This window comes from Gilbertella persicaria (assembly GCF_025201335.1).
Source record: "Gilbertella persicaria strain CBS 190.32 chromosome Unknown B0P05scaffold_31, whole genome shotgun sequence".
Lineage (NCBI taxonomy): Eukaryota > Fungi > Mucoromycota > Mucoromycetes > Mucorales > Choanephoraceae > Gilbertella > Gilbertella persicaria.
This window is the reverse complement of record NW_026251992.1, coordinates 110,357-137,024: the sequence shown is the minus strand read 5'-3', so window position 1 is coordinate 137,024 and position 26,668 is coordinate 110,357. Positions and strand designations below refer to the sequence as shown.

At 37.4% G+C, this 26,668-nt stretch overlaps 14 protein-coding genes across 14 annotated transcripts; 7 read left to right on the top strand and 7 right to left on the bottom strand.

The window, feature by feature from the left end:
* Positions 1 to 999: 999 nt before the first annotated feature.
* B0P05DRAFT_549772 (uncharacterized protein) lies at positions 1,000 to 2,038 on the bottom strand (the record flags this gene model as incomplete). The annotated part of the gene is made up of 1 exon (XM_051579174.1): positions 1,000 to 2,038. The coding sequence occupies exon 1, from the start codon at positions 1,893 to 1,895 to the stop codon at positions 1,002 to 1,004; it is 894 nt and encodes a 297-aa protein (XP_051432937.1). The 5' UTR covers positions 1,896 to 2,038.
* Positions 2,039 to 2,606: 568 nt separating this feature from the next.
* Positions 2,607 to 3,580, bottom strand: B0P05DRAFT_573216 (uncharacterized protein; the record flags this gene model as incomplete). Its single annotated transcript, XM_051581492.1, has 6 exons — positions 2,607 to 2,908; positions 2,963 to 3,083; positions 3,129 to 3,189; positions 3,244 to 3,357; positions 3,419 to 3,511; positions 3,570 to 3,580. The coding sequence occupies 6 exons, from the start codon at positions 3,578 to 3,580 to the stop codon at positions 2,607 to 2,609; spliced, it is 702 nt and encodes a 233-aa protein (XP_051432936.1).
* A 4,287-nt stretch (positions 3,581 to 7,867) lies between these two features.
* On the top strand, positions 7,868 to 9,180 carry B0P05DRAFT_549760 (PQ loop repeat-domain-containing protein; the record flags this gene model as incomplete). Its single annotated transcript, XM_051579173.1, has 4 exons — positions 7,868 to 7,983; positions 8,026 to 8,152; positions 8,198 to 8,635; positions 8,681 to 9,180. Coding segments are annotated over exons 1-4 (740 nt in total), but the record flags the coding sequence as incomplete, so codon positions are not given.
* Positions 9,181 to 9,562: 382 nt separating this feature from the next.
* Positions 9,563 to 9,724, top strand: B0P05DRAFT_443206 (uncharacterized protein; the record flags this gene model as incomplete). Its single annotated transcript, XM_051573774.1, has 1 exon — positions 9,563 to 9,724. A coding segment is annotated over one exon (162 nt), but the record flags the coding sequence as incomplete, so codon positions are not given.
* A 402-nt stretch (positions 9,725 to 10,126) lies between these two features.
* On the top strand, positions 10,127 to 10,430 carry B0P05DRAFT_473972 (60S ribosomal protein L37a; the record flags this gene model as incomplete). Its single annotated transcript, XM_051574760.1, has 2 exons — positions 10,127 to 10,320; positions 10,367 to 10,430. Coding segments are annotated over 2 exons (258 nt in total), but the record flags the coding sequence as incomplete, so codon positions are not given.
* Positions 10,431 to 10,761: 331 nt separating this feature from the next.
* On the top strand, positions 10,762 to 13,940 carry B0P05DRAFT_549747 (uncharacterized protein). Its single transcript, XM_051579172.1, has 4 exons — positions 10,762 to 11,031; positions 11,076 to 11,227; positions 11,267 to 11,795; positions 11,847 to 13,940. The coding sequence occupies exons 1-4, from the start codon at positions 10,975 to 10,977 to the stop codon at positions 13,596 to 13,598; spliced, it is 2,490 nt and encodes an 829-aa protein (XP_051432932.1). The 5' UTR covers positions 10,762 to 10,974; the 3' UTR covers positions 13,599 to 13,940.
* A 19-nt stretch (positions 13,941 to 13,959) lies between these two features.
* Positions 13,960 to 15,123, top strand: B0P05DRAFT_639105 (uncharacterized protein; the record flags this gene model as incomplete). Its single annotated transcript, XM_051583703.1, has 1 exon — positions 13,960 to 15,123. The coding sequence occupies exon 1, from the start codon at positions 13,966 to 13,968 to the stop codon at positions 15,121 to 15,123; it is 1,158 nt and encodes a 385-aa protein (XP_051432931.1). The 5' UTR covers positions 13,960 to 13,965.
* A 148-nt stretch (positions 15,124 to 15,271) lies between these two features.
* On the bottom strand, positions 15,272 to 15,872 carry B0P05DRAFT_573211 (endoplasmic reticulum-based factor for assembly of V-ATPase-domain-containing protein; the record flags this gene model as incomplete). Its single annotated transcript, XM_051581491.1, has 3 exons — positions 15,272 to 15,550; positions 15,592 to 15,659; positions 15,698 to 15,872. 3 exons carry the CDS (start codon positions 15,870 to 15,872, stop codon positions 15,272 to 15,274), a joined length of 522 nt encoding a protein of 173 aa, XP_051432930.1.
* A 69-nt stretch (positions 15,873 to 15,941) lies between these two features.
* On the top strand, positions 15,942 to 16,958 carry B0P05DRAFT_588995 (uncharacterized protein; the record flags this gene model as incomplete). The annotated part of the gene is made up of 6 exons (XM_051582703.1): positions 15,942 to 15,990; positions 16,034 to 16,193; positions 16,238 to 16,286; positions 16,334 to 16,660; positions 16,708 to 16,803; positions 16,851 to 16,958. 6 exons carry the CDS (start codon positions 15,942 to 15,944, stop codon positions 16,956 to 16,958), a joined length of 789 nt encoding a protein of 262 aa, XP_051432929.1.
* Positions 16,959 to 17,059: 101 nt separating this feature from the next.
* Positions 17,060 to 17,617, bottom strand: B0P05DRAFT_474086 (uncharacterized protein; the record flags this gene model as incomplete). The annotated part of the gene is made up of 1 exon (XM_051574767.1): positions 17,060 to 17,617. The coding sequence occupies one exon, from the start codon at positions 17,615 to 17,617 to the stop codon at positions 17,060 to 17,062; it is 558 nt and encodes a 185-aa protein (XP_051432928.1).
* Positions 17,618 to 17,875: 258 nt separating this feature from the next.
* On the bottom strand, positions 17,876 to 18,731 carry B0P05DRAFT_549743 (uncharacterized protein). The gene has a single exon (XM_051579171.1). It carries the CDS (start codon positions 18,668 to 18,670, stop codon positions 17,900 to 17,902), a length of 771 nt encoding a protein of 256 aa, XP_051432927.1. The 5' UTR covers positions 18,671 to 18,731; the 3' UTR covers positions 17,876 to 17,899.
* A 3,352-nt stretch (positions 18,732 to 22,083) lies between these two features.
* B0P05DRAFT_180494 (uncharacterized protein) lies at positions 22,084 to 23,602 on the bottom strand. The gene is made up of 2 exons (XM_051573159.1): positions 23,246 to 23,602; positions 22,084 to 23,208 (listed from the first exon to the last, which is right to left on the bottom strand). Exons 1-2 carry the CDS (start codon positions 23,483 to 23,485, stop codon positions 22,546 to 22,548), a joined length of 903 nt encoding a protein of 300 aa, XP_051432926.1. The 5' UTR covers positions 23,486 to 23,602; the 3' UTR covers positions 22,084 to 22,545.
* Positions 23,603 to 24,715: 1,113 nt separating this feature from the next.
* Positions 24,716 to 25,167, top strand: B0P05DRAFT_549733 (uncharacterized protein; the record flags this gene model as incomplete). The annotated part of the gene is made up of 1 exon (XM_051579170.1): positions 24,716 to 25,167. A coding segment is annotated over exon 1 (271 nt), but the record flags the coding sequence as incomplete, so codon positions are not given.
* An 85-nt stretch (positions 25,168 to 25,252) lies between these two features.
* B0P05DRAFT_573205 (mitochondrial carrier domain-containing protein) lies at positions 25,253 to 26,467 on the bottom strand (the record flags this gene model as incomplete). Its single annotated transcript, XM_051581490.1, has 5 exons — positions 25,253 to 25,431; positions 25,474 to 25,540; positions 25,591 to 25,793; positions 25,846 to 26,119; positions 26,180 to 26,467. The coding sequence occupies 5 exons, from the start codon at positions 26,465 to 26,467 to the stop codon at positions 25,253 to 25,255; spliced, it is 1,011 nt and encodes a 336-aa protein (XP_051432924.1).
* Positions 26,468 to 26,668: the final 201 nt, after the last annotated feature.

Here is a 26,668-nt window from a genome sequence, read left to right as displayed (position 1 = left end):
AATCCTTCTCCCACTAACCGTCATGCCGGCACCACTGTTCCTCCCGTCAACACTGCTGAACATGCTCGCCACACTGCTGCTGAAGAAGCCATTCATGATGGACCTGGTCACCATCACCATCACCACCATGATACTGGCGTCAATGGCGGCCATGGTATTACCAACACAGGTGGTCACCATGTAACAAGTACTCATGAAGGTGCTACTGGCCGTGGTGCTTCAGGCACTGGTCCTACTGGTGTCACTGGTGCTGGTCCTATGGGTACTACTGGTACTGCTCCCACTGGTGTCACTGGTGCTGCTCCTACTGCTGGTGGTCCTGTTGGTGCTGCTGGTCTCACTGGATCTACTGGCGCTACTACCGGCCACACTGGCCATCATGCTCATACTGGATCTACTGGCGCTACTATCGGCCACACTGGCCATCATGCTCATACTGGAGCTACCGGTGCTGCTGGCCATACTGATCATACTGGAGCTACCGGTGCTACTGGCCCTACTGGTACTGGTGCTGTTGGTTCTTCTGCTATTCCCTCTACTGCCACTACCGGTATCGCCCATGACCACACAGACACTCACCACACCAAGCCTACTGCTGAATTAGGTGACCATGGTGCTTCTCATCACAACAAGGCTAATGGTGGTGTACCTACTACTGCTAACCACCAAGATGGTCAAAGACACGCTGGTGAACCTCAAGTCGGTCCTACTCTTAAGCAACATCCTAATGACAACCATGATTTAGCTGGCGAACATCCTACCACTGCTGACAATGCTGAACACAAGCCTTCTGCTGGTGAAAAGATCAAGGGTAACCTTGAAAAAATGGCTGGTAAGATCACTGGTAATGAAGCCAAGGTTGTTAAGGGTGATGACATTGCCCATGGTCGTACTTAAATTCATTTTATGTAAATAATAATAACTGATTCCCTTCCTTATTGTGTAAATTTGTTCAATTACTTCTTACAAAATCTTTTTTTATAATAAAAAAACATGTATGCTTATTCTATTGTCTTTATTATTTCTTGTTCTACAGTCTCTACAGTCTCTTGTTCTACAATCTCTAGATTGTCTTGTTCTTCTTTTGCATTGGCTTCTTTTTCAACAAGAACAACAGTCTCCTTCATTTTTTCATTGTCTTGGAACCCAACACTAAAATCTTCAGGATAATCGTATGTTGGCTTGGGAGAAAAGACAGGTAAATCATCTTCCACAGAACCTGATGACATTTCTGAATTAAGTGATTTTGGGCTAAACGATGTTCTACCAGACACATTCTTGAAGAAAGCTGTACTCTTACTGCTGGATTCAATCAACGTACGATAATTGCGCTTCAATTGGTCCTTAGTTTCCTTTTCAATAAACAAGACCGAAAAAGACCCATCTAGTCCTGTATAGTCTCTGGATGTCAATTTCTTGTTATTTCTCTTATGAGCCGCAGCACAATGAGCATAGTTATAAGAGCGAACAATTCCCTTCTTCTTGAGAGGCGTGTGATCTGACAGTCTTTTTCTTTCCGTAGGCAAAAGACGAAGTAAGCTGGGTTCAGTGTTTTTAGGATCCAGGCGAGAGTGTTTGACCATGGGAGTTACATTGGTATACTTTGATTCTGGAATCTTATCGTTCAAGTTCACAGCAAATTGCTCTACAATCTGATCAAACCGATTTAAATTGGTCTTGGTTTCGAGAGGTGTTTCAGGAAATTCCCATTCAGTACTGTTGGTGTCTGTTGTGTTGGATCCTGCTCGACTCATTTTAGATCGAGTTCTAGAAGCAACAGGTGAGTTGTTGGATTGAGAGGAAGAAGAAGAAGGGTGAACTTCTGGCCCAGAGTGAGTAGCTATTGAGTCCACTGTAGTTGATATGGAATCAGGACTAGTAGCCCCACGGGTCATTTAAGAAAATAAAAAAATAATAATAATAAAAAGAAATACAGTAACAATCATGCTTGTATTACCTTCATTGACCTTAAAAAAAAAGATAATATTCAGACGGTTAATTTCCTCTAAACAATTGATGGTGTGTTGCACAAGTCTCTTATTTGAAATGATCAGTTGCTGCTATAAAACCTAGAATAACAAGACAGGAAGACATCTTGCTTCAACTAAGGCAGCTGTTTGGTTTTGATTGATTGAGCTCCAGAGGCTTTGAAGGGCTGTGAGGCTAACAAGATAAACTATTCCAAACAAACCACTTGGGCGCCAAAAAATGCCCCAAAGCAATAATTCATTCGATTGTGTGGTACAAATATCAACTAAACATTTGCTTTATATATCTCTAACTCTCTAATTTATATGGTAGGTCCAAGGGGTGCATTGAATCAGCTTCAGGATTAGGTCGCTGAAAATAACAAATTATTATTTGCAGCTACAGAAGAAAAGCTAGAGACAATGAATAAGAATTCTTACCATCAAGGAGAAAAGTTTTAAAGAATAAAAGCTAGATTTAAATGAGGCACAGTTGCTAAAATGTGCCTACAATGATGTTCTTCTTGATCTTTTTTAAATGTAGTTGCAGTGGGAAAAGACAAAGATCAAAGCTCTCTCCAAAGAAAACAATTCATGTACTAAAACAGGTCATTAAATAGAAGTTTGATTTAAGCTTTTTTATTCACAGTCTTTCGCTGAAGAAGCTGCTTTGCTTTTCACTGTTGAAGCGTAACTTGTTTTGATCTCAAACATGTTCTTGACAGCATTATAATCGAGTAACTGCCATTGTGCTCTTTCTTTTTCTTTTTCAATGCGTATACAATGCCGCTCATACAGACTGGCGACATTGTACAACGTGTTGACTTGTGAGTAAACGTTGGCATACTCGTCGTATGTCAACGGAAAAACCAAGCTTCCTACCTCAAACAAGAAGCAAATACCAGACACCACTTCACACAAGAAGAACTTCATTTCCTGACCTATTTTAAAGCGTGAGTTTGTCTGATTTGTTTATTTCTGTCAGTTATACATACCGACCACTTGAAAGACCAAAGAAGTCTTCAGGCTGTAGGACCGCAGCATCTGTAGTCCAAAGATACCCAATCGGTAAGTATCCAAGGCTACATGATCTGGATCTGAGCTTAGCCCTTTGATCTCGCCAACGACATCAATGAAGTAGAAGGCCTAAAAAAATGCTACCCCGACTATGTCGTCTAAATCCAAGAAGATGACAAGTTCAGGGAAGAGGAGTTGATTATACCTATGTCCTAAATGTTAGAACAATGCTGTAGGTATTCATAATTGTTTCACTTACCCTTGTGGGGCATGAGTCAAGCTCAGCTTGAAAAGCTGACAGATGTCCGGCACTATCCCAGACTGCAAACGCATTTCGTAAGAGGTCGTCTTCTTCAAGGTCATGTGTCCAGAGCTACAATCAATAAAGACTTTTAGTATTGCTTTATGTATTTGAGTGATGGCTAATGACATACAGCTGAGCGAGCACGTTAAATACGCGCTTTTCTGCACCCGTTTTCCTCTTACTTATTTGCTGCAGCACATGCAACAGCTCATCAAGGTCAAGGCTATTAAATTGTTATGTCTCTATTTCAAATGGAAGTATAGATAGTTTAATCATCTTACTTCAAAAGCATATTCGACTTCTTGTTTCCTGGAAGCATTCATCCTCAACGGCTTCCCATATAGCTTGGTTTGAGTATGGCTTCTAAATCTGTTTAAGTATTCTAAACTACAGAGCTCGTCCAACCCAGCATCTAAGGGTCGCTCCAATTTAATGATACGTTGAACACGCTATGTAAATAGAGTGAGATATTATATGAGATCGAATACTTACAATAGCTTGTTCAAGTCTTTACTTAGATGCTTGGTTTCTTCAGGACTCTTAATGTCGCAGATATTAGTATTTCCGACCGCCAACAGCCAATCGAGGTTGAATATAACCTTCCCTATATGCATAGACCAAACAAGAAAAGGTTTAAACCTCAATTAACCAACAAGGGAAGAAAGAAGTCAAAGCTGAACCTGATTTGTATAAGGAAATTGCCTTTAGTAAAAGCCAAGCTATTGTCGTATTCGTCAAGAAGCAAGGATCAATCAACATGAAGTATATAATTACTTCCTTCTTTTTTTGATTTAGAATATAGATTTTAGAATGGATAGAAAAGATATAAATACTGTGTTGTTGATAGATGTAAGTTCTTAAGACTTACTTTATCAAAACACAGACGTCACTGCCTTCTAGAATATTTTCTCAATAATATCATTGGGTAGAGAATATTCTATCGTTACGTGACCCGTATTATTGAACACAATCCTTAAGGAAATATCAAAATGGCTTAAAGCTAACTCAAAATAGCTAGCAAATTTTGTCTCAACATCAATTTCTTCGAAAACAAGCTTTCCAACACCTTTGGGTGCAGTGAATGCATCAAATCTATTCAGAAAGGATCTGATATTAATACTTTTAGCTTTTCACAAACGACTCACGCTTGGACAACATTTATGGTGTTAAGAGTTCTTTTAGTGTTAGTTTTTGGCTGAGATTGGCTTGATTCGACCTGAAGATTTATTAGTTGAGCATTCGCCAGTAACATTTGTCATTTATCAACTTTTTCCAGACTTTCATTGCATTGCCCTTTTTCTAATGGCGCTTTTTTTAGTACATGCTAAATTAGTTATTGCTATGAATACCTACTGCTACAATCTTGTAGTGATGGGCACTCTGATTAAAGTGTGCGTACCAATCACTGAAGTTATTGGCACTTTCTGGGTCAAGCCGTGGCTTGATAAATTTGTAATGTCGACTTATAAAGTTCTCAGAACCTATTGCTCCCTCGGATATTTCAACGCGTCAAGTGAAACTTGAAACGCGACAAGCCAACATGTTTCACGAAATTTCAACATGCGACTTGCCAGTATGCTGTATCATAATGCATTTACATAGGAAACTAGTAGTTTGTCTTATTGTGTCTTCCTTTGTTATGGCCTATTGATCCTTCTTTCTCTTTCTCTTTTACTACTGTACTTTAGTCTTCTAAGTCAGGTCATGGAATACACTATTGTCGGCTTCATTTAAACATGTTTCTGTACCCTCGTCAACAAAGCTGAACTACAGATTTATGGTCTTCAACTTCAATAACATTTGGGCTGCATGTACTCAAGTTATACAGGCAGTTGATTCAAAGACAAAACTACAGTTTCCTATGATACGTACACTGAAAAAAAAGGGAGATAGAAGGAATATGCTTTAACGGCTTTCTAGATATACAATTTTGCTAAAGATGATATGGAATTAGCTTATTATATAGACATAGCAATGGCATCAAAAATAATTGTAAGAATGCCCTGGATTCTTGCCAGAAGCTTCATTGGTATATCTAACTTTTATGAGAGACACAAACTCAATTCAAGATTGTATTGTGCTAGTGGTGTTCCTCATTGGTTTTTTGCCTGGGGAAGGTATATTATTCATGAACATATCAATAAAACGAACAACAGAGAATACAAAAGTTTGTCAGAAACACTATTTGCTGTACAGAAGTAGGTGACATCGGCCATGATGGAGAAATCGCTTATTAGTTTGTTTAAGTTATTGATTACAACAGTTGAAACAGAAAAAACGCATATACAGAGCAGGGCTACTCCACGTCAAGCTCAAAAGCCCTGGACAGAAAGTTGATGTATATGCCACCGACAAAGGATTCAACGTAACTAAGCACGAAGGGAATGTCGGTGTCGAGAAAAACCTAATCTGTAGAACAAGAAAATTTTTTAGTGCTTTTTTTCTGAATATTAATAGCGTCACGGTTTTTAAAGGGTGTGAGAACATTTCGCCAAATCAAAGTCAGCTCAGAACAAGGGCAGAAACCTAAAATACTTACTTGATCCGCTAAAGAGATGCTAAACTCTTGACCGAGGCACCGCTTCTTGTACAGGAGAGCCCCTTTATTTAATCATGCCGAATAGAGTTTAGCCGGATGAACGTCCTCAGTGGCTTATCACTTTCTATCATATTTCTTATAAATCCGTCTTTCCTTTCTGAGAAACATAAAATTTAAAATTCTGTGTATAATAATGAGGCATTGAACAACTAGCCTTTTTCAATTTGAAACCAACTTCTGGCACATTGAACACTGCACTCGATCTTAACCAAAAGGCCTGAGAGGATACACATTGAACACTGCAGGAATAAGGTTGACACTTCCTTTTATGATTCTCCCAAAAGAGTGCATTTTCGTCTCTCCAGACCTCCCCCCATTCACTTATGGAAATGTTCTAGTGCTACTATTACTTTAGATAGCATCTCCCCGAACTTGAGGAAACAGCTTGAGAAAGGCCTAAGTTATAAAAAATGAATAAGTCATTGAGGACGACCCTTCGGCTAAACTCTATCTGACGTGATCAAATAAAAGGGCTCGAACAAAAGTCCGTTGTTTTTAAATTAGTTCAGTATTAAAGTGACTGACGCTTACAGAGAAACCAGGAAGAGTTTTATGAAAGAGCAAAATGGTTATGTCTGAGATATCAATGGTTAAAGCTAGACACCTTATCTCTTTCACTTATACTACGACCATTCTTGATTGAGGGCCATTCAGGATTATGACAAACTAAAAGCACCTTTCATGTTTTTGTATCTTGTTGTTCCTTGCCTTCTGAATAATTACTTAGGATGTTGAAGTTTCTGGAAATAGTAGACACAGGTCTACGATGTCTTTTACACCTAAGCAAATCTAGAGTATAAACTTAATGAAGCATAAACATGTATAGTGTCACAAACATGTATGCATAAACTGTTGTTAGACGCAGCATGTCCCTATATACTACAAAATTTTCTTCAACTCCTTAACAAAGCTATAAAATAACCCACAAAGAGTTTTTATTGCAAAATACGTCTATAAGCACAAAAAAAGGGGGAAACTATGATAACAGCTTTACTAAATTGATCTACAATTACACTTGTTTCAATTAACTTTGTACTACCTGAGATACAGAAGACAACAATTGAAATCAAAATAGTGTTGACTGATTTAAAGGCGTCAGATTGGCTCCTATCATGATAGTTAAGTATGTGTTTGCACAAATTCAAGACTTACGAAAATAAGTTTTGGTCTTCTCTGGATCAAGAATAAAATTGTCAAGTTTTAAAAGAAAGTTAACGTATCGTTGATTCTTCTCTTATACAAATGAATAGCTACATCTAGCTTTCGTGATATGTCTATATGGTGGAAGTCAAACTCCGTGCTTCTTATACCTTGCACCAAAATATCGTACTTCAATTTTTCCAAACATCGTAATATGGTTTAAAGCTGCGGACATAAAAAGTGGAGATGGAAGCTTGCCCCAATGTTCGCTTTTCAGCAAAGTACATTTGTTTTGGTCAAAGACCAAGGTTTGTTTTTGTATGTATTTGCATTACTTGAAGTTCGCTTTGATATAAAAACGAATTATGGTTACAGCATTTACACTGCGAACGTTGCCGTAAAGAAGACAAAGAACTCTCCGAACCGCCTTTTCTTTATTAATAAACTAATTCGCTTATATACATTCTAAAATTCTTTTGTACCATTGAAGGATATGCTGTCCCAAAACTAAATCTCATATTTGAAGAAAACCCCCTTCTCTTCACTTGATGCTTTCACACTTAGAACACTAGAAGCGTTCAAAAAGCGTTGCCACTGGGGACCATCTTGGATGCACTAGGCATTCATACAGAAAGAGAGGTGTCTTGATGAAAATAATTTTGAGTTCAAAGTGCGAACACTGAAAGTATTTTTGACAATTCCATCTGTGCAACCTATATAACAGTATCAAGAAGCATTTCAATATCTTGAATGTCATAGTAGACTCAAAAAAGGAAATAAAAATAAAAAAACGGGTTAAAACTTTTTTTTTTTTTTTAAAAAGCAGCAACTATCGTTCTATTTTTTTTTCCTTTTCTTTATCTTTTTTATTGACACTTTAGAATGCCAACGTCAGAAGCCATAGCCAGTTTCTTTGGCTATCTAAGTATTTTTTGCTGGATTGTTGTATTTACCCCGTAAGACAGACTGATAAATACTTTGTACTGATACATTATCAGACAATTTAAAGAAAACTATACAAGAAAGAACACAGATGGTGTATCTATTACGTTTCTTTCGTTATGGATCTTGGGCGATATCTTGAATTTACTCGGTATTATCTTAGAAAATTTGCTGTTTACGATGGTAATTAGGACAGATGCAAGGTCTCATTTAATCCCTTTATGTTAGCTGCTATTAGCATTATACTATTTATTAGCAGATTGTTTGTTGATGACACAAGTATTTTATTATAGAACTATGTATCCTAAACAGCCTGTTGAAGAAGTAGTAGCCACTGGTTCTGATCATGAACGAACACCATTGCTACACAAGACCCCCAACAAACAGACGAGATATATTGTGCGAATCTTTTTTGTTTCAAGTCTCTTACTTTGGATTAGTCTTTTAGCCGGATCAGGTTTGTTTTTCTTTTGGCCTCGAGAGGGACACCACATTGATCTGAGTCAATGGCATCTTGTACCACAATTGCTGGGTTGGGGCAGTGCTATTCTGTATTGTTCCAGCCGTATACCACAAATCATGCAAAACTTTAAAAATGAAAGTGTAGAAGGACTTTCTTTAAGCATGTTTATCTTTAGTGTAGTTGGTAATTTAACCTATTGTGTGGTAAGTGTCTCTTGACTACAAACGTTTCTTATTTGTTTGTTTTAGAGTATTGTGTTAGACTCAACAGATCCTACTTATTTGTTGATCAATTATCCATGGTTACTTGGTAGTGGTGGTACCTTATTTTTTGATTTTACAGTAAGTAAAATGTAAGGAGAACATTTCAAATCCTCATTCAATTAGATCTTTTTCCAATTTTACATGTATCATCAACGCACAGACATAGGTTTTAAATAAAAAAAAAAAAACAGAAGAGCAAAAAAGGAGAAAGGAAAGGAGTAAAGTTAGTTCTCCTTAAATTCAATGATGATGTTTCAAGTTGCATATGATACACTTTGGGCGTTTTCATTACAAAAACTTATTGATCTGCAATAAACAAATGCAATATCATTTGACTTGATCGGCACACAAACACACACACACATGTATATATAACCACTATTTTTTTTATTTTTTTATTTCTCTTTCTCTTTCTAACAAGATGAACCATAAAGTGACTTTACCTTCTATTAAGCATGTATTTGACAGCATTTTCCCTGTTGAATGTAAGTACACTATATATATACATATATATAAAAGAGAGAGAGAGAGAGAGAAAAAGATATTGATAGTTATTTAGCCAAACATCATCGTCGTTCTTCTTCTTTGGGCATGGAATCTACGCTAGAAGCAGCTCGTTCATTGCAACAAATGTCCTCTGTATGCTATCATTGTTACCAGCAACAACACTGTTCTCAAAAATTGGTTCATCGTCGTACAATCTCTGCTTCTTTTGACCAAATGCCTTATTATCAACCCATGCCAATGAGACGCGCAAGAGCACATACTACCTCAGGTTATCCACCCACCATGGTCTATCCTCATAAGGTATACTCAAAGCAAGAACCAGAACCCACAGAAAAGAAACTCAAGACACCTACCAACCACAGATACCATTGTCATCATTGTAGTAAATCATTCTCAAGACCTTCTTCTTTACGTATCCATATCTATTCACATACAGGAGAAAAGCCTTTCAAGTGTCATTTTCAAGGATGTGGGCGTAGTTTTAGTGTACACAGTAATATGCGTAGGCATTTACGTGTTCATTATTATCCCACTCAGCAGCAGCAACAACAACAACAACAACAACAACAACAACAACAAATACATAACAGTATGCGATTGCCTATTGTTCCTCAAAGTGTACATGAAACAAGTTTGTAATAATAAAAATATATATAATATTGCAGATCATCCTAGTTGTGCGATATATTCGGAGTGTGAATAAAAACCAAAGCAGGAGGAGGAGGACGAGGAGGCCTATTTTTTAAGCCATCCACAGAGAAGCTGATTTCCCCTCCCTCTTATTATCCTCATTCAAAATGGTAATATTATCCATCCATCCATCCATCCATCCATTTTTATTAAACATGTATCTATAGGTTAAGCGCACAAAGAAAGGTAGAACAACAACCTTGGACCAACAACACATATTAACCTCTTGATATAGTCGGAATCACCGGTAAATACGGTACCCGTTATGGTGCCTCTCTCAGAAAGACCGTCAAGAAGATGGAAATCACCCAACACAGCAAGTACACCTGTACTTTCTGTGGTAAGGATGCTGTCAAGCGTACTGCTGTTGGTATCTGGAAGTGTAAGGGTTGTAAGAAGACCTTAGCTGGTGGTGCTTACACCGTCTCGTAAGTTATTCATATCTATATTATTTGTCTCTAATCAACTGGATAGTACTACTGCTGCTGCCACTGTTCGTTCTACCGTTCGTCGTCTCCGTGAATTGGCTGAAATCTAAGTATCATTACTAGAGATATCATGATGATGGATTATTTTTTTTCTTTTCTTTTTTTTTTTTTGCAAAACTCCAAATAAAAAAAAAAAGGCTTGAAGCAAAAAAACCTGTTGATGAGGAATGAAAGAAAAGGTTGATTTACATTACCATGGGGCGATAAAAAAAAAAGACAAGTTGTACTACTTTATGAGCACTTTATTCTATTTTTTTCAACAACAAAAAGTGCTTGCATTGGTTCGTGACCACTCTTTTCTTGAGGAAGCATCGCGTCTCGCGTATTTTTGTCTATACGCGCCTTAAAAAAACATTTTTTTCTTTATTATTATTTTTTTCTCTTTTCTAGATATGCTCTTTGATGAAGTGAGAGCCATTTATGCTGGTCAAGACGGCCAAAGTGTTGTCTCTTATAAACCTAATGGAAGGTAAATAAGTAACCCCCTCCCTTACCAGCCTTTGTCCATAACATGATATTAGAGAAGTGGTTTTTGCAGGTGTGAATGATACGGGCTTCAAAGTATTCGAGATACAAAAAGAGGATCAAGAACATATGAGTACAGATATTCAAGATCAAAATGAACTACATGTAACATGTCTTAGTACTTCCGTAAGTGTGTATATGTATATATATCAATATTGATTTAAAATCAGACATCAGGTAGTGTGGCTGTAGGTTCTGTAGATGGTCATGTTGTGTTGTATAGACCAGATCATTCACTTGATAAAATGTTGGTGAGAAGTGCTGTTCCTGTACGCAGTCTTTCTTTTCATCCCTCAGGCAATAAACTTGCCATTGCTACTGAGTAAGTACCAGTAGACTTGATTGATCTCACCATTGCTAGTGACCATATGATTCGTATTGTGCTGGCAGCAGACAACTCAAAGATTGTCATGTTGGAAGGCCACACAAGTCCCCTTAAATCTGTACACTACAATCACAACGGTACACATCTTATTTCATCTGATATTGAAGGCGATATTCGTATCTGGGATGTATCCAACACGAAACCTGTGCCTGAATGTATCAAGACCTTAAAGGCTTATGGTTACAATGTACCTCCTGATGCTATCTCTCAGTCTACAGTGGCATGGCACCCTGATGGCTCTTGTTTTGCTTTCCCTGGAAGAGACCGTGATGTGCGTGTGTTCAAGACTGGTCTATGGTCTCCTTTCTTTACATTGCAAGGTGAACATACAAGTCAGGTGATCACAATAGCATGGTCTCCCAATGGATATTATTTAGCCAGTAGTGCAGAAGACAACAGTGTGGTTGTATGGGACACAAAACAGAAAAGAGCTGTGAGGAGTGAAATTACATCCAGTCCTGTCACAAGTCTAGCATGGAATCCTAGAGAGAATGAATTAACCATGGTAAGATCAGACTATCTAATATAGGGGGTTTTTTTGCTGACGTCTTTATAGTCAGATACGTATGGTCAACTGCGTGTATGGAAAGATGTGATTCCAACAGACAATAGTCAGTACCCTCATCCTGCTCTACTTGCTCAAACCATCAAAAAAGAACTCACCCAACCTCACAAATCACAACCCAGGCAAAGCCAGTCAGTCAAGATGGAAAGTAGTCAGCCCATATATGCAGGCAATAGTTTAGCGGTGGATGATGAAGCATTGGATGGTGCTGACGATATGAGTCTGGGTGATCCTCTTGACATGGACGATGAAGGTCAAGCATTAGAAGACGTGTTGGAGGAAGAAGGTGAAGATTTAGGTGATTTTGTGATTGATGATGATGGTGCGGGTTATGCAGAACAAGAGACAGAACAACGGCCCAAGCCCACCATTGAACGCTATGCAGCAGCTGATTTACAGAAACAACAGTTGAAATTCAATTCAGCCTTTGAACCACCTACGCCTTTTCAGCCAGGTGAAACCCCTTACCATAAACCAGAACCAGGCAAAGGATTTGATCCAGCTCCTGGGGAACGTCGTTACATGGCTTATAATTTGACAGGAGCTATCTCTACTATTTTTGAAGGCCATCATTCTGTAATCAATGTTGAATTCCATGACCAGACAGAACATCGTAATTTTCATTTTACAGATATGCAGAATTTCAGTTTGGGTGCTCTCAGTGCTTCAGGTACTGTATTTGCAGTCGAAGGGAAAGAAGCACCCAAGAAATCTAGACATGAAAGAGAAGACGAAGACAATGATGATGATGAAGAAGAAGAAGACGGAAAAGAACAAAAGCTAGGCACATTATCTGCTTTGTATTATCGACCCAATACATGGGGTACAGATAAAGACTGGACACAACACATGCTTCCTGGTGAAGACATTATGAATGTAGCCATCAATCGTATCTCTGTGATTGTCACTACTTCTTTAGGTTATGTACGTATTTTTTCCATCTCGGGTATTCAGCGTCACTTGTTTTCCCTTGAGAATGTGGCCTGCATCAGTGCTATGACAGACTTGGCTTTGATTGTCTATGCTGTCGGCCCCTCATTCAAACACCAACATAACCTTCATTACCTCTTGCTCAACACGGATAATTTTGAAGTGATCCAGAAAGACAAGTTACAATTAAGCAGTGACAGTCAATTGAACTGGATTGGGTTTAGTGAAACAAACCAAGCTGCTACCTATGATTCTGCCGGTGTTTTGCGTGTCTTGCATCGTCAACGTCGTCCTTATCAAGCCACTTGGGTACCTGTGTTTGACAGTAAAGCGTATGCAGGTGAGCGTACAGAAAAGTATTGGCCAGTGGGTGTGTTACGTGATCGATTTGTATGTGTTGTCTTGCGTGGTCAAAACATGTATCCCTTTTTCCCTCGTCCTCCTGTCAAAGATCTGCCATTACAGTTACCTTTATTGGATACTCACATGGAAGTGGGTGCTTTAGAAGAGAAAGTGATGCGTACACACATAGGCACACTTCATGAACGCGATGAAGCCGAAGCAACCAATGCCATACATGAATTTGGAGATACTTTCCTTGAAGCAGACATGGAGATGGATGTAGCCTTACTCAAATTGATCAACTTGGCTTGTAAATCAGAAAAAGTGAGCAAGGCACTTGATTTAGCGGATCTATTGCATACGGGTGATTCTGTAGATAAAGCGATCCGTATTGCTTCTCATCATCGTCTTACACATCTAGCAGAGAAAATGACGAGCTTAAAAGAGGTAAAACTCCATAGGACCTTATGAGCGAGTTATTAATTTCTTAGTCTAAATTTATGCATGATCACAAAGAACCCAGTTTGGCAGATGCCTTCAAATCCATTCCGGATATTCATACTTCCAGTCAAACTGCCCTTCACAATGATCTTGCTGGACTTAAACCATTTGATACAAGCTATAAAAGAAGCAATACGTTTGACATGGAAGAAGATTCTTTTATGGATACACAAGCCTCTAAAAGAGCAAAAGGGTTTGCGTTCAGTACTCGATAAAATAAAGCGTGGAAAGCACGAATGTATCACTAGAAATATAATGTTCTCCTTAAAAATAACACCCCTCCCCCCTTAAATAAACAAGTTGTAATTTCTTTTCTTTTCTTTTTTTTTCACTTGAAATGCCTAACAAGACCAACTTTCAACCCAAAGATGCTCGAGCCGTGAGTATCACTTACCGAGATGATGACGATGATGATATGTCTGATTTATTCGGTCCTGGCAAACGCATGATGACAGGCACACAAGCCTTAGTGGATTTCCTGAAGACCACAAGCCCAGAAGAATTTCAACGTACTTCCACCTCCAATCATTCTGAACGATCTGTCAATACACTGTTCTCAAGGATCCGAAAGACCAAACGAGCACCTTCCATCATTCCCTCTACTGCCTCTGTACCTTCCAGCACGATTTCTTTACCTGCTTCATCTTCATCATCCTCTACGCTGACGAGTGCTTATGAACTACGCAAACCTCATATTGAAATCGTGCCACAAAAGACAAAAAGTGCTACTATCAGCAGTAGTCGATCTCCTTCTTTTCATAGTGAGACGTTTGTGTCACGCAAGGCAAAGGATCCTATTTTGCCCAACAAGAAAAGAGAATCAAGTCTGTATAGTGGGTCTCTTAGACACTCGGTCTCTGTCCGTAGTCATTTGAGTACAGTCAGCCATAAGAAATCACATAAAGTGGCTACAGACCAAGTCTTGGCCAAGACACAAGGCATGGATATGATCGAATCTGCTCTTTTGCAGCGATTGGAGCGGTTAAAGACGGCTCATGAGCCTAGGCCGAGTGATCAAGTGGCGGCTGCTCTCTCAGCTGAACATATTCGAGCATTAGGTATTACTCATCTATTGGACAACACAACCAGAGAGACACAACACAAGAAAAATGTGCGACATATGCAAGTGCAAACAGAACAAGCACAGATCCAAACGTCTGAAGAACCTCAAGTTCCAACACCTACGCATGTCTCTAGGGAAAAAGATCCTGAATTACGAGCCAGGAGAGCTGAAGTGGCACTGGAAAATGCCATGGATCATTTTGAAGTCATGAGCGGACTTGCGTATAAAAGACTACGTGAGTTATGGGAAGAAAAGATGCGTTGGGAAAATGCCTGTATGGAACTAAGAGACAGGCTACTGCTACTTGAACAAGAACAGAAAAAGACAGTGCAAGACTCGCCTCTTTTACGTGAAGACTATTTGGATCATGTCTTGGTGGAAGAAGAAGATGAACTGGGACTTTCAGAGTTTCCCATTAGTGAACTTTGTTAACATCAATAAATTACAATGTGGTCAATTTGTGTTTCTTTTTCTTTTTCTTTTCAGAGGTTGACATATAAGCATAATTAGCATAAAGCAGGACTTCGACGACGCCAATTAAAACAGCGCCACCGAGGCCCATCAAGACTTGCTATAGAGATCATTCAGTAAAGACGATCGATGTTGAATGACTTACAAGGCCTATATCTTGCGTTATGGTCTGAGAAGCTTTATAGACGGCTATGTAGACAGCAGCCATGGAGAACATGATGTTAAAGATAGTGACAATATGACTTTTGATCTCTTTAATTTCATCGGGTTTAATACCAAGATTCAGCTTTTGATCTTGTGAGCTAATGACATTCGATACCATCTGTTTATATTCACGTTCTTTCTGTTGAGCGCGTAAGGTTTCCATATAAGCAACAAATGCAGGATCCTAGAAGCATGTGAGCTGCCGTTGCATCATGTCTACCTCACCTGTGGCTTTGTCTCTTTTGGCTTAAAGTAGAGACTCGAACCCGATATGAGCTCATGAAAATACGCGCCTAGATGATCAGAATAGACTTGATGCATGGTCATTTACCTGTCAATGGAGCAACATGTTCAATCAGATCCATCGAGACTGGATAAAGTGTATCTTTTTCTAAATCGATCACTTTAATCTCTTTTGCTTCTTGTTCATAGACAATAGAAAACTCTGGATGATCTAATGCTTTCACGACATGGTGTTGAATTTGGGGTGTTAATCTGAACTTCATTCTATGTGATGAGAACACAGGAGAAAAATAACTTTTTTTTTGTTGTTGTTTTCTTCTTTTGTCTTCCTCATGACCCTTCAACAGTCATTATGTGTTGGATCACTTGTGTTAGGGCAAGGTAAAAAAAAAACGAAGTGATGAACAAACATATTAAGAGTTAGATTTCAAGTGGCAAGACAAGACTTCCATAGACGATCTATGTTTATTTCATAGTGATCCTGATGCTCAAGTCACCCGATACCATGTTTCTTTTGCTCTTAAAGGCATTATTGACACAAAAGCCTTGAATATCTACATGTATGAAGCATGGCGTTGGGAAGCGTAAGTCTTGAACACCAAGTATTGATGATTGACGCTTAGGATAGATATCCTCTTGACGCTCAAGATTTCTTTATCTCTATCTTTCGTGATGATGTAAGTACAACAACAACAATAGACATCGATAGACTCATCTTGAGTAGTTTGACGAAAGTAATACAACCAAACGAGCCCTTGTGGTTCAAATGAACAGTTCAGATTCACAAGATAACTTGTTATTATATGGCGAAAAGAAAGAGACAGAACTAACCATGTATGCACATCGTATAAGACATTACCATGAATTCTTGACTTTGCCTTCTATCGAGCCTCATGTGGCGGATACACGTATTGAACAAGGCATGATAGAAGCCATGACAAGACAAAAGCAAGATATGCCACTACCTATCCCTACAAAACCACAGCCAGTATCTCAAGTACCTTCTTTACCGCCCTCTCAACCACAAAATCCATATAAAATCAACAAGAGTGTAAGTCCTGTTTTTCTTTTCTAAAGTACATTAACCGAATAAAATAGATTCTAAAGCAATGCATTAAACATGAATTAGCTAAGCAAGGTACTCAAGATACAACATTATCTCAAGTGATTTATACCGATATTCTTTATCATTATGTAAGTCTCATTTTAGACATCCTTTTAGGCTAACAAACTCTGCTTAGAAACAACGATTTCAGTCTACCTGCATGACAGAACAGCAATTACAAGTGGCTACAAAGTACTTTGTTGATCACCACCTTAACTTTAATGCCATGCTGACAATGCTATAACTTTATTACATACTCATAGCTGACATACATTTGAAAAAAAGGGGGAAATTACGTTTTTTATGGCTTTAAGTTTGTACATCTAATAAATATGTGTTATACATTTACAATGGTGGAAAAAAGGGTTGAAAGGATGATTGAGGTTCTTCTTCACCTCGTTTGTTTCTCTTGGAAGGTTGTTCTTGCCAGTTATCCAGATTCATTGGTCTTCCCATAAATGATAGTTCATTGAATAGCCTTCGTTTGTTGCTATTATTGTCTGTTGTTGTAGTATCCCATACATCATGGCGTTGTGATGGATTCACATCATGAGTAAATGTGAATTGTGATTGAGGATCAATCGAGAATGGATTCTTGGGTGGTGGTTGAGATGGTTGTTCCTTATGAGGTATACCCTTCATCTCATGAACTAGCTGACTGTTTCTTTGTCGAGCAAATTGCAGTACATCTCCTACTGGAATCATGCCATGTTCAGGTGTACTACTTAAGAATTCATACAGATCTTGAAGTGCTTGTTGATATCCTGCTGCATAAGCTTTTCGGTTCTGTGATAATGAGTCTTTATAAAGTGTGGTTACTTTAAGTGCTGCTGCTTTAAATGAGTCTAAAAGTGCATTTTCTGTTGATTCATAAGAATCCATCACATCATGATTCGTGTCCATATTGTGTGTATATAAAGAAAACAGTAGAAAAGAGGAGAAAAAAAAAATAATGCTACACACACACATTGGATGTGACGGCTAAAAAAAACTATTGCTGTGTCCCTGAACAAGAGAATAGAGTAGTACACGCTTTATTTCAGGAGAACAATAGCCATGTGAGCTAAAAAAGGCTATTCAGTGTAGATCCAATCATGTTTGTTAACAGAATTCTTTACTTTCGATTCTATGTTGATGTCTCCGTTTTAAAAAAAAAAAAAGAAAAAGAAAAAAAGAAAAGTTTATTTACATGTTAAAGGCAAGGTCTTCATAAATACTTGTGGCCAACTCAATGGTTCGACCATACAATTCACCTTGAAGATCAGAAATCAAATCGAAGATATATCTATTCAAAAAGCCATGGGTATTGGGTTCAAAGGCACCAGGATTACGGAATGAAATCAAAATAGCAGTCCAAATCTTTTCTGTCAGTGTTTGTGGAGCACTTGTGGTGTGAGGATCAAAAATAGCTTGACAGTTTAACAAAGCAGCTCTTATCTTGCCGAGGAAATCAAACTGATGTGCAATAGCCACTAATCGATCTGATATTTCCATATTAATAAATTCAACCGAACTAACGATTTCATCCAACACGTCTTGTTCCCAGGAACCTTGGTTGATGGCATGCAAAATCATTTGGCGTAATTCGGTGTCTGTTGTTTTCCAAACATCAGTCACAATTGTGTCAACCTGACTATAGAGTGCATGACTGAATTCATGGATTTGGTTTGCAATCATGCCTGGCATTTGTGCTACACATACATCTTCCATAGGGCCTTGGACTAACACATCTGCTTGAGGTCTGAGGACAGCGTACATAGTATGAGGATCTTTGATAGCCATTGAAAGTTCAGTCAATAAACCTTCATTGTGTTGACTAAGGATATCGTCCAGAACAGACTCATAGTGGGATTGAGCAGAGTCTCTATTTGACATGTTTCTTTCTTGAGAAGAAAAGTTGATTTGAAGTGCTTGTGCAATACACAAAAATAAAGAGAGGAATAGAATGGATTTCATGGTATAAAGACAAGCAATTGACCAGCAACTGAAAGAATAAAGAAGAAGAAGAAAAAAAAAAGGAGAAAATAAGTGAGTCATTTATATATACGCTCTTCATGCAACATCTAGACTCGGTTATACGCACAGATCTCGTGATGTTACACGGTAATGAATTTTATACTTTTTTCGTAAAAAAAAAATTGGTAAGTAAAAAGGGGGTTAACGCATGGTGTTCATACAACACAAACAAATAAAAAACTTAACCGAGGTTTGCAGTCATAGATAAAAAAGTGCGTAATCACTCTTGAACAATAGAATTGGATACGTCATTGACCAATATTTCCTTTCTTTCTAGTCTTTAGGTAAATTTACATGCATGCGCGTACATGATTGGTGAATCGGAATATGCACTTAAAAAAGTATCTAAAACAGCGTTTCAAGTCAATATAAACAATATACATAGACGCATATTTGTAAAAAAAAAAAAAAAAAAAAAAAAATGGAGTGTATGGTTTGTGTATCCATACCAAAAGGAGTGTTAAAGTGTTAATGAAACGCAATGCGGATGTAACAACACATTCAATGGATTTCGAAACACAAAAAATGATGGTGACATTCAGTGAGCTTTTTCTTCATATATGCTAGTACACTATCTAAAAAGATTTTCAACCTAATTTTTTTTTTTGGATCTTCATATCCTATTTAAGCAAAGTTTATTCTCAAGAGTAAAGAGTTCCCTTTAGTTCAAGAACCCAGAGTTGTTTACAGAATAAGGTAGAAATTAATAAAATAAAGTTTTCTGAGTTTCTACTGTTACACCTAGTGGAAAGAACAGTCAACTATCGAGTCCAAAAAAAAAAAAAAAAAAAAAAAAAAAAAAGATCATATAGACCGAAAGTGTAGGAGAAACAAAAGAATACCCTATGAAAAAGTAGTTGTGCCCATTTTGCAAAAGTAACAAAAAGAAGGAGATTGGAGAAAGAATAAAGAAAATCAAAAGACTAGACCTATTAGTCAAACAAGACTCACACGCATATTTATCAAAAAGTACTGGGGTCAACAATTAAAGCTAACAATAAAAAGAGCGATCAATATGTTTGACAAGACAAACAAACAGTGAATAGGATTGCAATGGTTTATATGTCAAACACAAGTAATGAACTCATGACAAGAGTGCTGTTATCTGTTAAGAAAAAAAGAAAGCACGGTGTATTATGTTCAAGGTGCACTCTCTCCTTTGAAAGTAATAAAGATAGATGCTTTATAGTTTTTTACCAAAAGGAAACATAAAGTCATCATTTGACAGAGATATAAACTTTGGCTATTGCAATGTGTAACCAAATATGTTTCTAGGGTATTTGTTTAGCAAAAACAAACATTTTCCCCTTTTTTCTCAATAACTCCATGGTTAATCTACTGCTTTTTTCTATTTCTCCATACGTCTCTTGAGCTTTTCTCATAGTTTTGTGCAATTTCAACCATATTTGAATGTTTAGCCGTGGCAAACAAGCATAATAGGGTTGGTGTTTGAAATATCGAACCCTCCACAACGGAAATACATCTTCTTTTATTATCATCAAAGGTTAAATAGAAGCCCTCAAGATGAACACAATAATTCTTTTACTAAAATCCGTAATGGCGCAGAAAATTCTTACTAGAATAAGGGCGTCTTCAGTTATTGGCGTTCAGTAGTACATAACTGTCAGATACTTAAAATGGATAAAAAAACTCCATTCTGTAATTGCATTCTATTATGATAAACATGTGGATTTCGCATTTACAACTAAATAGCATATCCACTTTAATCAATGCGGTTTTGTTTCTCATTGCATTAAATACATACAGTTACGGTTTTGTCTGGTTACAGTGTTCTTATGATGTGTAAGGCAATATGTGCATAAGGTTTCTTGACTCCTTTCTTTAGTGTGGACATTTCATTACATAGTAAATTCAATGAAAAAGCAACTCTTCCCAATAATTAGGTGTTCGATCTTTTGTTTGAGCTATCAGGCTGTAAATAGCAATCCTCTTATTATAACCAAATCAAACTACATCGGCTCAATTTGAGAATCTTCAATGTAGAGAGCGTCAGATTCAATGCTATGGAAAGGGATGGTGAAATTTTCTTTTTTAAATAAAAGCTGCATAGACAATGATATGTATGGGCTTCTAAGAGACACTGCATGTTCCTTGGAGTGTCAAACAGTGCTAAAAAAGTAAAAACGTAACGTAAATGTGAAGTAAATAAACAAACGACAGTGATACTTGATTATGCTTTACGTTTTTGTCGAAGCTTTGCCTACGATCTCAATCGTTTTTTTATCGCTCTTAATACACTTGTAGTAGAATTTGCGTCTCTTTTGTAACACTTGCTGATGAATCTACTCGTTAACTCTTCGATTCATGCGTTTTAAGTGCGTCAAAGTATCCTACACACAGAAAATGTCATGATCGGAGTATGAAAGTAATCAAGGCCTAATGCTGAAAAAATGGTCGAGGGGTGGTAAGGTCATCTTACTCAAAATCACAAAACCGTCGCTTGTCAGAGATACGTGAGACTTTTATTGCAACGGTACATAGCTAAAAATGTTTCTAGAAATCTGTAGAGCGCTCTTGAGGTGTTTGTTTAACAAAAGATGCATAAAAATTGTACGTTGTCAGCAGAAAACGAAAATACGTTTTTTTTTTGTCTTTTTTCAACATGTTAATCTTCAAAGCAAGTGGCTTTTATGCCATCAAATGCGTTGGATTAATGCCAAAAAGCATTGCATTAACAGGGTATATAAGCATAACTGTAGTGGTTCCCATCGTGTAGAAGAAGCAGCTATGCATGTCAAAAAGATTTATATAAGCAAAGGAAAACCAAGCATTAAATATGCTTTCAATTACATGGCACATAACGTACAAATCATTATGCTTTCTCGAATGATAACAATGTTCATGTTTAATATCATACCTCGAAAATAGTTACATCCCTAACAAAAAGCCCCATTCTCTCTTTAACAGAGACAAGCTTGAAACGCCGTCAAAAATCCAACTAAAGATTTTTTTTCTTACATTTTTTATACAGCATATACAATATGGATGATGGTATAGTTTTGCGATTCATTAAAGAGATATTCATAGTGTATTTAGAACTTTATTTAAAGAATCGTTTGGCACTTGATGAAAGACACGTAAAAACAATTGAAAAAAAGGCGTTCGAATATTTAGATTGTCTTTATGATGACACTTTAGAATCAGCGTAAAGTAACAAGCATGCAACCATACAATCAATTTAACAGATAATAATGTAGGCATTGTCGATTAGAAGGTGTTCTTGTGTTATTACTAGGCTATCAAACAAATCTTGAACGAGTAGCTTCTATTCAAGCAGCTAATCAAAAGGATATTCAAGACTATCAAGATACGAGTGAAAAGACAGGTAAAAGCTTCTTTGATAACAGACTATCTTATTCGCATGTATAGCTATAATACAATCCCAAGCTGGAGCAGATATCACTGTGCTCAAGACAGATTTGATTGAGGCACAAAGAGTGAGAGATCAGAAATTAGAATATGATCGTGTAGCCAGAGAAATCATGAATTACGAGACAAGAGATACTTATAATGAGTAAGCCTATTATCTGCTAGATAGTATCACTTATCGCGAATACAGATCAATTGCAGAACTCGAAAGGGACATTGAACTGTTACAGAAAGAAAAAGAAAACAAACAAGCAGCATTTGAAAACCGTAAAAACAACCTGTCTCGACTTGTTACTAGTCTAAAGGACTTCCAAGCCTCTGTTGAACAAGAGCGCAGTGTTCTGGTAAGTCAGATGATAGCTAGTTGCTTTATTTGATACTCTGTAGACGGACGACCAAAAGCGATTAATGGACATGGAAAGAGGTTATATCTCTTCAGAAGATGAAGGAGAGATGGGATTATCTGATGAGGAAGAAGAAGAATCTAAAGAAGCTGAACCTATGGCATCACATCGATTCAAAGAAAGAGAAGACGATGAGGAAGATGAAGAAGAAGGCATTGTGCTTGATCCACCTGTTGCTGAATAGACTGCATTTTGACTGTATACATAAAGCTGGTTTTGAACAGATTCATCTTGAGACTGTTTGCTCTTGAACAAATTAAATGGCTTACAATTCATCCAATACAGACCACTGGGTTGGTCTGTTGAGGCAAGAAAGATGCTAGTTTGAGCACCTTGAGCTGGTGAATTAGACAAGAGATAAAAGATGGGATAAAATATTATGTCGAGTAGATAGAATGAATGTTTCTTGGCAAAGTTAGTTCGTACCATGCCTGGATGAACAGAATAAGTATTGAAACCTTGTCTGTGTAGATAGTTAGCATAGACAACATTAGCCAGTTTGGATTGAGTATATGCTTTCCAACCACTATAAGATCTCTTTTCAAACATGATATCCTCAAACGCAATACGGCCAAATAACATGGCATGACTTGAGAGTTGAATGATTTTAGCGTCTTTGTTGATGATTTGCTTGGCTATCAGCAATTCAGTAAAGTAAAAATGACCTAGATAGTTGGTACCAAACTTTGTCATTTAGGCATTGATTTCTTCTTTTTCTTACCTGTATCTCAAATCCGTCTTTTGTTAAACTCTTATGGTTGGTTAATACACCTGCATTATTGATCAAGACATCAATAGTGATGTTCTGATTAACCAGTCGATCTACGCATGCTTTGACAGTGGAAAGATCAGCGAGATCCATATATTCCAACAGGGCATTAGTATAACTACAGACTAATTCGTTTGACCTTTTTGCCTTATCCGATTCACGACAAGCCAAAATAATCATCTTAGGATTCATTTTTGCTAATCCAACGGCTGTTTCCTTGCCAATACCATCACTTGCACCTATAGAAGTCAGTATTATATCTATACATACATGTTACCTGTGATTAAAATCACTTTATCAGAAAAGTCTAAGTAGGGCAAGTCAATACACAATTATATAAACTCAATGTTACCTTTTCTTGTCATTGTTTAAAGATAAAAGAGAAGTCAAATTAACTTAAATTAAAAAATAAAATAAAACAAAGAGAGGTGCGGAATAAGCGCATTGCTCATGTCCGTGATATCGAATCCCAGCTTCATCGTCGATCTATCACTTATAGGAGACTCTATTCTGTACACTTTGTACTATTGTTAGTATATCAAAAGAAAAAAGGTATTCTATCAATGAAGATACAGCTTTGAATTCATTATTTTATCTGTTACTATACGAAATACATATTCTTATTTTGGTCAAAGTCAAATCCTAAATTAACTGGTTATGGTTGTTTGCATAACAATTGCTTTTGTTGAAACCAAAAAAAAAAAAAAAAAAAAAAAAGAAAGGTGAACTTCTCGGTAAAATAAAACAGGGTTATTTTGCATGTAAATCACATAGAGTTATTTGTCCAGAGATAGTTACAATACCATTTAGACAAGGATACAATTATGTATGGGGCATTTTTTAAACTACTACAACCAACGTATCTTTAAAAATCAAATGAACGCATTGTCATGGATTGGATCATTATGACTAGCTTTAGCAAATATTGTAGGTCCATTCTACAGTTGGTTTGCAGTCAAAATAGGATACAAATGAGTGCTTGTGGCAGCACTGCTGTTATAGACAGTGAGTGTAATGCTCGCGAGTATTGCTACCCAAGTAAGATATCTGACAATGGTATGACACGACTAAACCTTGATCAGATCTGGCATTCGTATTTGACCCAGGGGGCGTTGATGGGCGTGGGTCCAAGCCTAGTATGGCTTCCCTGTGTGAGTGCTGCTCAACAATGGTTTTCCAAACGACGAGGATTTAGTGTAGGCATTGTCGTCTCAGGCTCAGGGTTTGACGGTCTTATTCTTTCCAACGTGATACAAGTTGCAATAGATCATTTCGGATATCAATGGGCACTTCGTATTGTCGGGCTTGTTTCTCTTGTACTCTTGATTATTTCTGTATGTACAGTAAGACCTTTGAATCCACCTCAAGTGGCTGACATTCGCATGTTTGATCTGAGTCCATTAAGAATGTTCAGTTTGTGCTATTGTTTGCCATCCAGTTTATTATATATATATAGGTACCCTCAAGTTTTTTTACCAGATATGTCATATGTTAATGTTTATTGCTTGTGCTCATCCTTTAAAATAAGCTTATGCCGACTATTTGAGACTGGATCCTTGGATTGGAACCAACATGTCTGCTATTATTTCAGGTGTCATGATTATCGGTAAAATTACAAGTGGTCTGATTAGTGACTATGTAGGAATAGCCAACATGACATTTATCGCCACTACACTCACTGATGTGATGTGTTTAGCTGTCTGGCTCACAGTAACGAATCCAGCTAGTACCTGGGCATTTGCAGCCATGTTTGGTTATTTTGGTGGTGTCTTGATGGTATTTGTTGGATTACTTGCTTGGGCAGTCAGAGTGATGAGAGTTGGCTGGAAGCCATGGATTGTAGCTTAAAGTTGTGATTGTATATATATAAAAGAGTGCATCTATACAAAAATCGCTTTATTCTCTAAAGATACGAGAGGGTATTTGAGCTATATACAGAGAGAAGATGCAATGATATATCTAATGTTGTTCTGAAAAGAAAACCTTGCCCATTTCATAACTACTAATCATGATTGCACAAGAAGGTCCAATCTTGGCCATTCTAGGAGTAATGCCTCTAAACAGACCTCGGAATCCTTCTTCGGTATAGATTTGTTTAAGGATACCAGGTACTTTGGAGTCTACTAAGGTGGATTTGTCTATGATATGTCAGTATACGTTTTGATAGGTGCAAAGATTACCTTTTCCAGCATCAACTTGTCTTCTTGTCTTTGCTACATCAAAGGGTGTTGTAATGGCAGCTGCAAACTAGGATACAATCAACACATGTATGTATACATAAATATATATCTCCTTACCATGCCAGACAAAGCACCAGAAAGAAAAGCAACATTTAATTCACCAAAATCATAATTGAGTTCAAAATGACGCTTGCATTCTTCATAACCCATCCAGTAGATAGCTGAAAATGGAACATCTCGCCATAGAGTAGGGGGCAGACCTCTCCATAAAGCCTTTAAGCCGCCTTGTGCCACCATCTTTTTTACACCGTCCAATACGTCTATATTGATAATATGAGCATGCTGAAATAATGAAGCATAAAGGTTACATACATCCAAAATCATGAACACCAGTAGTAGCCTGAAGTCTCGTTCTAAACAGTTCAATAGGAGAGATCATAGTTACTGCAATGGTTCGAGCAAATGCACCAGCAACTAAAGGCGAATAATCTTTGTAGGTTGACATGGAAGGCTGAATAGCTTCTTTCAAGTAATCATAGCCTACAAAATAGATTACATTTGCAGGGACAGACATGAGCATAGCAGGTGACAATCCTTTCCATAAGGCAGTAGGACCTTCATATTTGAATATTTTGTAAAGTCCATCCTTAGAAAAAAAAATTATGAGTCAAAAAAAAAAAAGAGATCGGGTAGAATTAAATCTTACAAAAGTACCCTTGAATGCAGTACTGTTCATGTTAGTAGTGACTGCAGAATTGCATTCATATAAAGTTGACAATGCTCCACTCCGAGTGATTCTGTTGTATTGAATACCATGTTTGATGGAATAAAGACAGTTATTCAATGTCAAACAGCACACTGCCTTGGGTGATATGGTTTGTGTCTGCATTCTCATTTTTACAACATCCATAGGTGTGACCATAATAGAGGTCACTAGTGCACCACCACATGCTGATAATAATTTCTCAGTTGAAGTTGTTGAACTGTTTGTCATATATATAAAAAAAAAAAATCTGATAAAGAATAGAGTCGAAAAAAAAAAAATTCTTAGGGGTTCCCTTTTATACCGTAGCTATTGACTCAGATTATCCAATCAAATGTGCTGTTTTGCCTTGAACAAATCCTGAGAGCTATTCAATGATCGAGATAAAATTCTATTGACCCAATCATACTCTAGAGAAAATACGTAAACCTT

Bases quoted from the DNA above. Each gene is read 5' to 3' on its own strand.
- B0P05DRAFT_549743 (XM_051579171.1), bottom strand. From the start codon at position 18,670: ATGAAATCCATTCTATTCCTCTCTTTATTTTTGTGTATTGCACAAGCA.
- B0P05DRAFT_549747 (XM_051579172.1), top strand. From the start codon at position 10,975: ATGAGTACAGATATTCAAGATCAAAATGAACTACATGTAACATGTCTT. The intron at 11,228-11,266 runs GTAAGTACCAGT...CACCATTGCTAG, and splicing joins AAACTTGCCATTGCTACTGA to TGACCATATGATTCGTATTG. The intron at 11,796-11,846 runs GTAAGATCAGAC...ACGTCTTTATAG, and splicing joins GAGAGAATGAATTAACCATG to TCAGATACGTATGGTCAACT.
- B0P05DRAFT_180494 (XM_051573159.1), bottom strand. From the start codon at position 23,485: ATGAATCCTAAGATGATTATTTTGGCTTGTCGTGAATCGGATAAGGCA. The intron at 23,209-23,245 runs GTAAGAAAAAGA...TAAATGACAAAG, and splicing joins AAGACGGATTTGAGATACAG to TTTGGTACCAACTATCTAGG.